Raw genomic sequence first — 13505 nt, forward strand, 5'->3', positions numbered from 1 at the left:
TCTATAAGCTCAAGCTACTGGTTATCAGCTGTGAAAATTGATGCATTTGTGACTCACTGGTGTCTAAAATAACTCATACAATGGATGGGCCTTCTCTGAAGAGGAAAACATGCCTTGCCACAAAATTCACAAGAGTAACTCACAGCTTATGTGCTGAGGTCTGTTGTATTTCTTACATTACTTCCTAATACATTTGGCTTCAGGTAAAAACATTTTTTTTTTGCATTGGTAGGTCACCCAATATGTTCTTGATGGATTACAGAAACTTTATTCCTCCCTCAGGGTAGAGTACCTATGATCAGCTTGTACAGAGCCGTACTTCTGGCAAACCCAACCTGAAATCCTCCCAACACTTGTCCCGTCCTTCATGGACATTTCATATCATATTTTACATATTTTTCTTTCTACTTAGATATTTGCAGCGCTTGCATTTGGGAAACCATTTCTTTTTTCCTTATTATTCTTGTATGTTTTGTCCTAAGGGCCAGCAGCAGACAGACCGGCATGTCTGTCTTTCCAGAACTGTAAGCGGTACAGCGTATTCTTGCTCGCTCTTCCACAGCTGTACTCTGTGAAGATCTCTCTGGCTGTCAGGGCTCTTCATATTATTTGCTGGGCGCCCTTCACTTTTTGATTAGAATCATCGCCACAGGTAGTTATAATGTGAATCATAGTGGCACCGCATGTGTGGATCCTCAAGGCACTACGCTGTGGAGGGTTTGAAAAGAGGAAAAAATACAGAAGAGAACATAGGAGATCACACTAAGGCATATACCGATTGACTTTTTTCCATCTGTGTTTTCTTGACTCATTGCCCCGCTAGTAGGTGTTCTAGGCTTTTCACATTTGTTGCCTTAAAAATATTCCCCTTTCTTTTCATATTTTGCTGTGAACCAAAATGATTTCATAACCTTTCCCACAACAATGATCCAACAAGGGGGAGAAAATGAATTCCTTTGCAAACGGTGGGTAATGTTGTTATTCCATGGTAAACCTGTAGTATAAGTATTTCAGGCATAACAGACCATCTGTCACCTGGAAATATACATATTGAGCAATGAAGAGTTGATTTTATATTTTCTGGGAAACCTCAGTAGCTGGACTCGGTTTCCATAGATAATCAAGCTGTAACCTGTTCCCCAGTCTATATAAGTGAAGCAATGTCCATGTTCCAGAAATTAAAGTGACGACTGACAAAAGTCCTCACTTTAAATGAGCATACTGTCTTGAGCTGGTAAATAAATGTCCTCCTAATGTTCAGTGTTTATATATGAGATTACAAGTATCACTGGTCATGTCTCCTGGTTTTACTTGTTAGGATATACTTCGTGCCACTCGGGCAAACTCAGTATTATTGTTTTGAGAATAAAACATGCTAAAAGCATAAGACAGCATCCAAGCAGATATTCTGCAGCTGTCATTTATTTTCCTTTCCTTTCCTTGATTCTTCAGCTTTTAAGTCTTTCAGACTTGCTTTGCTTACAGCTCATCAAATTTTACAGGAGCCATTTTGAGTGACTAGACAAAGTAAAATGTAGGTTGGACTGAGCGTGTGGGTTTGTGACCCAGGGTGCATATGTTCCAGGACTTGGCTTGGTTGAGTGCCCAGGAGAGCACTCCTGCCAGTTTGGCTGTTGTCAGGATGAAGTACTTTTGCATTCTTTAGATTTTTTTTTTTCAATATCAAATTTTATTTTTTTTCTCCCCATTTTCACTCAGTTTTTTTTTTTCATTCTAAAGGGGGGGAAAAGACTACCACACACACTTGAGTGTGAATGAATAAAAGACAGCCATTCTTCCTTTTAATCACAATTTTTTTTAAAGAAGTCACTTGTAGTTATGTCTTTATAATGTATAGTATTGTTCACTGTCTGTTTAGCCTTCCTATTAGTCTCTGTGACTGTCACTTGTTTGAAAAAGATTGATCCACTCACTTAGATCCAGACATTTTTTCGCTTGTAAAGGACAACAGTCACCAACTGGATAGATGTGTTTTCTTTGTTGTGTTTGTTTGTTTGTTTGTTTTAAAACACACTTTTATTCAGAGTGGCTTTTGACAGCTGGGTCACATCTGATAGTTTCTCCACTGCTCTCAGTCTTACTAAATAAAATCCTTGCCTTAACACAATGTTCACTTCCAGCTTTGGGCTGGGCTGTGTGGCTTCTTTTGTAGAGTGGCTACAAGTGAGCTAGAGGCAAAATAGCGATTGTGAGTACTTTCTGGTCAGTCTGTTGTGTGTATCACCTCTAGGTTTTGCTAGGTGTTTAAAAACCCAGCACAGCACTAGAACACCACTCTTAACTTCTTCCTTTAAGCTGGCTGTTGATTCTGACGGCAACAGCAGCAAAACCTTATTGCTCCAGCAAAACAGACACAAAAGCATCCACCCTTTGCTCTTCTCCGTGTTGAGACGAGATGTTCTGCCGCAGGGCCCACAAGTGAGAGAGCCAGCAGATAAAACGTGCAGCGATAATGAAGGCAGCAGTGGCCCAGGTCTGTGTGTTTATTTCTGGGGCTGAGGAGGGCGCACAGCCCCGCCGGCACACTGCTGCCGAAGCTGAGCCCCAGTGTAGATGGCGGCAGCACAGTAGAGGATGCTCCGTTTGGAGGGATATTGATTTCCTCTGCGATCTGTGTGTATTTTTGGGAGGCCTGTGTGCCGGGATGGCCTCTGCTCCGTGACTCACTGATGGAGACTGCTGCTAGAGCGCCGGCCTCAGGCTCTGCGGGGCCTCCAAGGAATAGCTCTGCCCCCCCTCTCTGTGGGAAGGGGCAGAGGGTAGAGGGCACCAGCATGCTTAAGCAAATCTGCCGCTGTTCTTCTCCCTCCTCGCTGCATGCTCTCACCTTAGAAGCAGCGGCACCGCTCGAGCTGGGGAGGGGGAGATGGTGTGAATATGTAAAACAAAGACAATGTGAATTCCCATGTACTTATTTGTTATTGGTTCTGTGTTTTCCCTCAAACCACAATCAACCATTTTGTACTTGGAAATCTGCCTGTGTGAAGCAGCGAGTGTTGCTGTATGTTCTCATAGATGGTCAGGGCATTTTTACAAAGCACAGCTGCGATCTTGCTTCCTTGTTGTTGTGTGATTGACTGTCCTTCCAATAGCAAGTGAGCATATGATTAGTGGAGCTGCTCACTGTTCTCATGCAGCTGTCACTTCACATCTCCCTGCTTTAAATTCTCCTTCTCTGTTCCAAGCGTTTTCTCTCCACTTGACTCGATTGCCTGGTTAACTTAGCCGTGTTACGCTTGCAGATCTAGTAGCAGCAGTCATTTTGAATCTGCAATGTAAATGACTCTAGAAACTTTATTAATTTCGCTCCAACTTCTCTCGACGAGACTTGGTTCTGAGGCTGGAGGCCTCGAGATGAGATGTTCGTTTACTTCCATTTAACACCCCCCCCTTCCCCTCCTTCCTTCCCCTGTCGGGTCTGCCAAACAGAAGGAGAATGCAGGAAAATATAAACTGTTATTGTTAAAATGTTTGTTTGTAAAGAACTTTCATCTTGTATGGCAGCCCACCCTCCACAGGAAATCATTTGGGCTTTGCTTTCATGTCCGTCCCCTGACAGTTCCATCCTTTTGTATCGCAAGCTCAATGAATATTCAGGGGTTTCTCCTCGGGGCTTGTGTACAATAAAAGAGTCAACGTCATGAAAGTTTCTTTGCAAGCCCCCCCTTCCCCTTCCCCTTTTTTCTTATGTGCTCTGTTTGAAATATACACAATTGTTGGTGTTTGTGCTGTGACATTACATTGCAGCTAATGAGCAAGAGATGTAGAAGCTATTTGGTTCCGACTTCACTTCTGATGTAACTCAATTTGACAGTGAATAATATTGTAATGTCTCTTCACTTGTTAGAAAGGCAAGCAGTGCTTATGTTAACAGCTTTTTATTTTATTTACTTTTACAGGTCAACCAGATCCAGAAGACTGTTGTCGACCCTCTGAAAAAGTAAGTGTCGGTTTCTTGTGTTGCTGCTGTGTTAAATGTCCAGCTTTAAATTTGAATCTGCAACAGGCCGCGGTCAAATAGTTGTAGTCTGCAAAATTAGCATTTTTAGGAGAGCCGGATTGTGAACTTTCCGTGTGAAGTATGGTAAAAGTGATTTAGCTCAGTTGTGTCTTAAATTCCATATGTGACTGTGGAGCGATAAAAACCCAGTGCCCTGTGTCGTTTTTACTATTTAACCTTGCTCTGCATATCTCACTAACTGAGTGGAAAGAATAGCTGCAGTGCAGGACCTCAGGAAGGCCTCCAGTGTAGTAATACACATTGTAAAAACGAACTGGGAGTTAACGGGGCTGCTGTGCTGGTAGTGTCTGGAAGAAAGTTTATTTGGTCTTCGTTCCTAATACTCGCCCCCATTTGAGGAGGCAGTGAATGCTATTCCATTCCTTAAGCCTCACTTTGCACACACACGCACACACGCGCAAAGCAGAGGTACTGAAGGGAGTGGCTGGACAATCCCACCCGTCTTCCGGAGCGCTTGTTAAGGTTTTCTTCCTCCTCCTGGCTCCTCCCAGGAGATTAAATACTTTGAAAGAGAGCATGTGCATACTGCTTGTATAGATTTCTATAAATTTGTGTTGAACTTTGTCCCCTCGTGAGACACTCATTTTGTAAAGTTACTAATGTGAAGAGAATACTCCATCAAAACATGGATAGGTCAGGTCAGCGTGTGTGTGCGCGTGTGTGTGTGTCAACCCCTGTCTTCCTCGTGCGCTCTGGTGGCGGAGCAATGACAGGATGGAATGGTTCTAATTTCCTCTTCCTGGTGGGCGGCAGGCGGACGTGTGGGCAGGCTCAGAATATGGCAAAGGGCCCAGCTTCCTGGGCCCAGAGCTGCGGATTGGTTCAGGAGGAGAAATGTCTCAGGACAGTGCACGCTCGCACACAAACATACACACGTACACAAACACCAGCTCTGATTTTAGAGGGGGCGCTGTCTCACAAAGATGGTATTTAAGATCATAAAGTTAGGCATTTACATGAGTCTAAAACAGAACAGAGGAAGTGAGTTCATAAACAAATTTTAATGCCAAACTAAACTGACCTTTCTGTTTACTTTTTCCTCCTTAAAAACGCAGCGCTATTACTTATTAGTTTATCAAAGTGTTGTCTATAGAAAACCAAGACGCACAAGCTGCTATACTTTAAAGCTTCCATTAAGATTCCATTAGTCCTCTCACTAATGAATATTTGTCATTGTTTTTCTTGTCTCAAAATACTCTTCTGGTGAACTTGTGTCATTGTAAAGACAATTAGAGAAGAGTTGAAAAGGAGAACGTTATGTTAATGGAAGACTTTCAATGGATTGTGTGTGTGTGTGTGTGTGTGTGTGTGTGTGTGTGTGTGTGTGTGTGTGTGTGTGTGTGTGTGTGTGTGTGTGTGTTGGCTACATGATTGTGTCCATGTGTGATTGCTATTTCAAATTTTGGCATCCATCCTTAATGCTTAGTGTGGTAAAACACACAATAAACAAACGAAAAAGCAGCCCCCCTCTACTCTGCCCCCATCCTGCGTTCAGTGTCTTCTCTCTCTCAGGCCCAGACGTGCGTTTCATCCACTCTGCGGGGTCACTGAATGACATCACTATGTTTATGTGAGGGGAGGGGAGTGCGTGGGCATTGAGGCATGTGTGTTATCTGGGCCTTGTAACCTAGCCCTTTTTGCTTCGTTGCTCTTTTGGGTGAAATAGAAGTCAGGCCTGTTTTGAGACCTCTGCCCTGGGTTGAGCCAGGACTGGACAAACCACCTTCACCCCTCTCAATCAGAGGAACACTCTGCCCTCACAGCAGGTTGTGGGGTTTGGAGCCAATGGGAGTTGTTGACCTTAGCTCTGGGGCTGATGCAGGCTTTTTCTTTTTCTTTTCTTTTTTTTTTTTTTTTTTTTTTTTTTTTTTGGGAGGGGGGATTGTTTTTTTGTAAAAAGGATGTTTTTTTTTTTTTACCATCTTATCTGGTGTATCACGCACTGAGGCTGCGTGAGTTATGTGGGCTTTAAAGCACTAGGCAAGTCGCAGCAGATCACACTCTTTCTTTGCGCGCTTTTTTTTCTTTTCTTTTTTTTTTGGGAGACTAAGGAGGTGTTGCTAGCATTTACGTCACAGACATTCCCATGGTCTACTGCTTTTAAACCATTTATACAACAGGTGGTAGTTATTTCACTTTCACACCAAGCATATTTTAAAAGAACGTGCCACGTGATGTGACCCTAATTTTTCTTCTGAGACCATGACGAACAAAGGTGGTAATTTACATATAAACAGTTCCCTTTCCCATATTTTTAGTGGTGTGTTTTAAACTGATTTTTTTTTCTTTTTTTCAGTAGTGAGTTATGTGATGGTCATAGTCAAAAGTGACAGCCAGCCTGCTAGACTGAGGGTGTCTAGACCAGACTTGGGCTTGGCTGCTGGGTCAGGCTGGCCTGTATGTGGATTGGCCTCAGCTCATAAACACACTCTCTGCTCCAGATGCTATTTCCATCCAGCCTTTTTTTTTTTTTTTAAACCACACCCTGACCTGTCACGTGGACAGTGGTGTATCCTTGGCCCCTTTGCAGCCCTCAACCATCTTAAGAAATCACCCAGACTAGGCTCACCGCAGGTACAGACCTTGCAGGCTGACCGGTAGTTATCCAGCCAAGGCCAGGACATCGAGGGAAACATCCAGGGCCTGGATATTTCTTTTCTTTAAAAAAACAAACAAAAACTGTTATTACAGTGTATGCATAAGCACATTCGGGTTCTCATGTGGGGGAGGGTAGTGTACCGTTGAGTCACAGTAACCGAATTTAACACTGAAACATCAGCGTTCAGTGTGGAAGTGACACTAATGGGTTAACAAGTAGTTGGCTTTGTGTCTAGCTCTTTTTCTCCTCCTCCAGCACAAGGATAGCATTGGCCCTGAAGTCTCCCTGTGCTCAAACATAGTAGTTGCAGACAGCGTTGTCCCCTTTTAGCGCGCAAACAGCAGGCCACCGTGGTGTGTCATGAGGAAATTGCACCATGCTGTCAGGTGAACTAGAATCCAGCCTTTGTGTTGTCTGAAAGCTGGTTTGCTGCTGTGTTGTCATCAGCCCGTAGGACTGCGTTGGAAAGCAGTCATGCCTGGAGGGCAGTTGCATAATCCCTTGGCACTTCAAATGTGTGTACACTGGAGCAGATAGTAGATTTGAGGATCGGCATCCACCCCTGCCGTAAACTGGGCCAGAGTGGTATTTTATAAATAGTGGTGGAGTGTGGGCTGCTGGGCTGGGCTGAGCTCGTTGATGTCACTGAAACACTACAAGACCACTCCTTGCTTAACTTCCTGTCGGAAACAATCTCTGCTTGTCTGACATGGAGTTCGCGCCACTCCCCCCTCTGGCCTGTAGTAAGGTGCACGTCAGGCAAGCGCAGTTGTAATCCAGGATTTCATAACAAACTCTCGGGTTCTCTCATCCGCCACACAGAACAGGGCAAGGGTTGGCATGGAGAGGAACGTAAATCATGAAGCCCACACATTTTGTGGCTAATAACACTATGGGCCGAGGCGCACACAATAAAGTATTGTAGTAGTGTGCCTACACACTTGATAAATTGCTTTAAATGAGTCATTCAGAAAAGGCTATATCTAATTCTTTATTACGATTGTTTTTATTGCTGACTCACATGTGGTATGCACCTGCGTGACTAATCTTGTGGCCTGGTTTGAAAAACAAAGTCAATGTTTTGTGTTTACATTTTAGAAAGTTGAAAAATGTTCCATTTCTTATTCAGCCGTTCAATATTTTGGTTAAAGCTATACCATTTGTTATAAATCATTAGCCAGATCTAACCTGAGTTTAAAGAAATAATGTTCATGTTGCAGTCTAACTTTCAGACATGTTAACTTCAAAATTTCTATTTTTATTATTAGGTTAAACATGTTCTGTATACAGTTTTCCCGTTCCCTATTAAAAACAGACACAAAACCAGTGCAACAAGTCCCAGGATGAAGCTCCGATTCCTGTTGCTAAGTTACAGATGAATGTTTTCCTATTTTTAGTGCTGAAGACTTGGATTCTTGTTGCAAGAATATATTTTCATTTGGAATATGATAATTGTCACAAAATGAATTGTTTCATGCCATTCTGAACTACAGTAATTAGATAATAGATTAGAGGAAGCTTAATGCAGAGCTGTCCTCTGGGGTTTGAGAGTACCGCTACAATAAGATGTTGAGGAGCGGGATTTTATTAAATCATAATGACTTTTATTAAGATACGATGCAATGCACAGTGCATGTCTACAAATTACATGGAGACGGGAAAGTTGTTTCAGTATTTTTAGTAACTTCACTTTCTCTCAGGGAAAAAAAAAAAGAGGAAAGTTTGATGCGTATGTCTGGGATCTTTTTTTCTTTCGTTGCCTGCATTTACACGGTGTGCATGCATGTTGCGTTCAGTAACCTGGTTTTCTGTGTGCTGGTGTTTTTCAGGTACAGTAGTGTCTTCCCCAGCCTTAACATGGCAGTGAAACGTAGGGAACAGACGCTGCAGGACTACAAGCGGTTGCAAGCCAAAGTGGAGAAATACGAAGAGAAAGAAAAAACGGGGCCCGTGATGGTCAAACTGCATCAGGTACCGTCAGTTTTAAAGCTCGCGTCGGTGCACGTGTTGGTCCACTCGAGCTCTCCCTCCAACTGCACAGGAGCAGAGTTCACTTGCTCTTACATGCTGTCCGTATTGTGAATAGAGCACAATAGGTGGAAAAAGACACAAATGCTGACTGGATATGAACAAAAATAGTTGAGCACATGCATACTGTACATGTGCGCTCCTTCACCCACGCAAGCTACCAGGCTCTCAAGTAGTGCCTTTTCAAAAAGGCACTGCTGCACATCTACAGGCACGTAATTGAGAATTGTAGACACACACACACACACACACACACACACACACACACACACACACACACCATGAGGCCACTACAGAAGCACACATTCACAGATAGTGCTGCAGTGTTGCCTATGCTATTGCTTCTAACACATCCTCACATGGTGAGCCACCCACACACATTGAGAAAAGCACTGTCAGGGGAACAAAGCCTTGAAGAGGCCCCTACATCCATGCCCTCTGAGTCCCTGTGCACTTAAAGAAATGATCCTGACAAAACACTTGTACGCCATTTCAGTTACAGCTGGCATGTGTAAATAAAACTAAAGTGAAGAGAGCATATCATAATGCAGCTGAAAGACAATATGTTTCAGTTTGAATATAGCAACTCCCCCTTCCCCTTAATAAAAATTCTCACCCTCTCACACTTATTCATTGTGCATTCCATAACTCCATGCCTACAGTAGACTACCCACTAATACATTCACACACAGATCAGTGGTGCTGGAGTCCACTCACAGCCAAGTCTGCCCACATTACCCACTCCTCCTCACTTTGGTCGTGATTACAGCCTTTTTTTTGCACTGCTTCTCCGTGGGAATTAAGCAAATATCTTTCAGAACAATAAGAGAAGAAGACAAATGATGGCTCAAGAAGTGAATTCACTTCAGACTAACTTGTTTCGCTTTGTAGATATTAATCTTTAGCTCCTTAAGCATATTTTAGCGAACGAATCCTTAATGTGTAGTGTGTATTGCATCGCAGTGAAATGAAAGAATGTAACTCAAAGTCAGAACTGAACCCTCAGTGACCAGTTCTTTTGTTTTGGTCTTTCTCTCCAACATCACAGGCAAAAGAGGAACTCCGACCAGTCAAAGATGACTTCGAGGCCAAGAACAAGCAGCTCCTGGACGAGATGCCCAAGTTCTACCAAAGCCGCATCGACTACTTCCAGCCCAGCTTCGAGGCTCTCATCCGGGCGCAGGTTAGTGACCTCCATCACCAAGTGCACACCCAATGAACCTCTCACAGCTGCAGACAACCACCCTCCCACCCACCCACTGCTCCACTCTCTGAGCGTCGGTTAAACAGTGCATAAAATATCTGATGAAGGGTGTGTATAACCTAGGCAGTCTGTCTCCCTCAACGTTGCTCTAATGTGATTAACCCTCAGTGACGGCCCACACTGCTGTGTTTAGCTGAGGAAGGCCTCATCTGTCTGGCTCCACTGCAGCCCTGCAAGCCTTGCTCTAACCTGAAGCTTCTCTTAAAGCAGCTGGGTGTCTCAAGTTAGCGCCACTATGTCCCCCTCACTAACCCCAGACCTGCCTGGCCATGTCATTTCCTCCTTGGGACAGCCACTGGCACAATCCTAATAAGTAAACTAGATTATCCCAGACCTAATGACAATTATGGAGTTCTGTGATGCACTTTGAACTTAGCAAATTAGCAGACATATAGTATTTCCCCACATCTTTTATCTTGAAGCATTAAATAAATCTTACCTGTTTTTGTCTGGTGCAAGAGGTCCCGTTAGGCACGCTAGCCATTTCATTCTTGCAGCTTTATATTTATTCATATAATTCACACACATGAATGAACGTTTTCACATTTGCACAGCCATGTGTGGGTGGTCAGCAGACCTCGTCCCCAGTGCTTGTTGTATGTGCTTGATTTGGTCCTCCACACCCTTTTCTCCCAGCCGCTTGTTGCTGCTCAGCGTCCAGCAGCAGAAGGAAAAAGAATAAAGGGAGTCTTTGTTGTGAGGCTTCAGTTTCACTATAACAAGTCCTGTCCAGCAACTGTCAGAGGGAGACACCACCTGACCTGTCAGTTTCTACAGATGTTGATGAAGTGAGGCATTGTCTTCATTTATTCATCTTTTTTTTTAGTTGCTTCTCTTACAGTGGACACTGTGTTTACTGAATCAAATCTAACTTAAATTATTCATTTTGTTGTCAAAGGTTAAAGTGTGACCTCTCCATATAAATATTAAGCAGCTGGGAGTATGGTATGTTAAAATGGCTCTGTTATACCCCAAGCCTTTTTTTTTTTATGGTAGGTGGTCAGCTGTGTGAGCCTGCGTTTACTCCTCGTGGTGACTTGACTAATTGTAATGGTAGTCTTTGGTACAGAGGGCGCCTAGACACTGATCTGGTGTACATTATCATCACAGTTCATATGGACATTTCCGATGGCCCTTTCAACAAGCCACTTTTGGGAAAAAAACATATCCGCTTTACCCCCACAAGCAGCAGTAACCCAATACTTATAGCCCACTCATGTGGTTTAGGTGGCATATATTGGTATAAACATGCAAAGGTCTTTCAGGCGGAGCACTTAAAAAGGCTTGTATAAGGTGGTTTAGAAGCAGTGTCTGGTCTGCTTATGGCAAAATTCTCGTTCTGTTGTGACCCTTTTAGTGAAACAGTAAACTTTTCCCACGGGTCTCTCGGTTGGTCTTGTTGCAGAAGAACACACGTGCAATTTTAGAGAAGTCGGTGTCGTCCCCTCCTTAAGGAGCATGGCATCGTATGCATCGCTGCATGAATAAATATTGAGATGTGTGTGTGGGTTTCAAGGGGTTGTATTTCCCAGTACTTTCATTCTCTGCCCACTCTTCTGGAGTCTTGTAATGTGATTAAAGTCTATTAATCATCAAAGCAACTCTCTAGGGAGCCTGACTCATGAACTAAGGGGAAGAAGCAGGGGTGGGAAGTGTCAAGAAAGCTTTCAGTGAACACTCTCTATCTCTTGTTCAGATTGGGAGAGAAAAGCAGGGTCACTACCCACTGAAGTGCTGGGTTTTGGGGCTTTGTCAGAGTTGTTTGATATCTGTGGGCTCCCCATTCTCCTCTCAAATCACTTCTCATTAGCAGGGTTGAAGTAGTATGAGAACAGCAGCTTCAGACTTGTAAGTAAAAACACGATTAGACTGTGTTTGGGGTGCAGAGTTTGGATTCTGGTGTTTCCTGAGAGGTCTGTGGATCGACCCGTTCCCATTTTCATCAGAGGACAGATTTTTTTTTTCCCCTGCCATCACAGACTTACGTTTTTATTTTTCCTTCTCTACCCACCAGGTGGTCTATTTCACCGAAATGTACAAGATTTTCAGCGAGTTAACAGACCAGATCGACCAGGCAGGGTTGACTGACGAGCAGAGGGAGAGGGAGACTGAGGCCAAGCTCAGCGACTTGCGTGCTCTGTCCATTGTCGCCGACGACTGAGTGAGGAAATACGAAAACGGACTCTTTTCATGCCTCTCTGAATGGATTGCACTCTCTTCAAGCTCCTCCAGAGTTCAAACGGACAGCAGTGGCCTAAACCTGATTATCCATTTGTTTCCTTGCGGCCTCATCCCCGCCCCCAATTGCTCTTGCACTACACCCTAATCTTTCATCATCTCAGCAACTCAAAGCAGCTGAATGCCACATTAACTAAGCCATCAGCCAAGTGCAACATTATAAGCCAATATGTTGTCGTTTATTTTTATTTTTTTTAGTAAAGGAATCAGACAGATCTCGTCAGAACTAATTAACAAGGTTATGCTTCATGGTTTCAGAGGTATCTATAACCATTTGTTTCTAATGTGTAAAGTGAGCAAGGAAATGTTTCTATTAGTCACATCTGCTTTGTTGGCAGCAGTGTGTGAAATATAGTTTTATTATCCAACTTTGAAATTACACTGGAAGGTGTTATGTAATGTAGTGTAGGTTTAAAAAAAAAACCTCTCAATTTTGGTCTTTTCTGGTAATCTGTGAGTTTAGCTCTGTGCCGTTCTGTGTGAGGGCTTTTTATTGGGGTTCATCAGAACACATTAGCTCACCTGTGATAACATGTCTGACTTTGGATATAACATTAAAAACGGTGTAAGGTGAGACCATGCCCAAGGAGCGGTGTTGAAAGGTCGACCATTCAGGCTTCAGACATATATCCAGGTTTGTTTTTTTAAATCCCACAAGTAAGAAAGAAAAAAAAAAATCAAAGGCTGGTGCGCCCTCTAGTGGAAATAAAGTGACCCATATTTTCCTTTTGTTCACACCATCCATCCTTTGTTCTATTGTTGGTTAGAGTGTGTGTTAGCAAAGAATCTCACACATTGTTGGCAGCCTTAAAGTATTTTCTCTGTATCCTCTACATCAGGGTTGGAACACAAATGTTTTATAGTGTCTCTTATTTTTGGACCAAATCACGTTCTCATCATATGCCTTTGTTTCCACTTTCCATCAGGTAGAGCCTTGGCATGATAACTACACTACATAGTAATGTAAACACACACTGAATGTTACTCATTAGTGAATTTGAAGTTACAAGTATGTTGAGTATTTATTTTTTTGTGGCTTTTTATTGTGTAATTACTGAAGGAAATGCTTAGCCGGTTGCTCGTCTTTGTGTTTTGTTCTGCAATGCAGACTCTGTCTGATTACGCGCCAATAACTGGATGAATGAAGGTGCTTTTCTAAGTTTAAGTTATAGTCATGGTTGATTTCTTTTTTAATATACCTAAATGAATACTTTGTGATCAGATTGGGTTTTATGTAAGTTTTTAAATAACGTCAGATGTTTTCTGCTTCATTATCATGCAATAAACAAAATGCAAGAAAAGCAACCAGTGGCTGTTTTGCTGTCGTCTTAATG

General features: G+C 42.9%; 1 protein-coding gene across 1 annotated transcript in view; it reads left to right on the forward strand.

Annotated features, from left to right (window-relative positions):
* bin3 (bridging integrator 3) overlaps positions 1–13476 on the forward strand; it is a 31026-nt gene extending 17550 nt beyond the window's left edge. Inside the window, exons 6-9 of the mRNA XM_031726981.2 lie at positions 3921–3961; positions 8471–8612; positions 9718–9852; positions 11948–13476. Of these exons, the coding sequence (XP_031582841.2) occupies positions 3921–3961; positions 8471–8612; positions 9718–9852; positions 11948–12094 (465 nt within the window). The 3' untranslated portion in view covers positions 12095–13476. The remainder of the gene's footprint in view (positions 1–3920; positions 3962–8470; positions 8613–9717; positions 9853–11947) is intronic.
* Positions 13477–13505: the final 29 nt, after the last annotated feature.

Source organism: Oreochromis aureus, linkage group 12 (assembly GCF_013358895.1).
Source record: "Oreochromis aureus strain Israel breed Guangdong linkage group 12, ZZ_aureus, whole genome shotgun sequence".
Taxonomy (NCBI): Eukaryota; Metazoa; Chordata; class Actinopteri; order Cichliformes; family Cichlidae; genus Oreochromis; species Oreochromis aureus.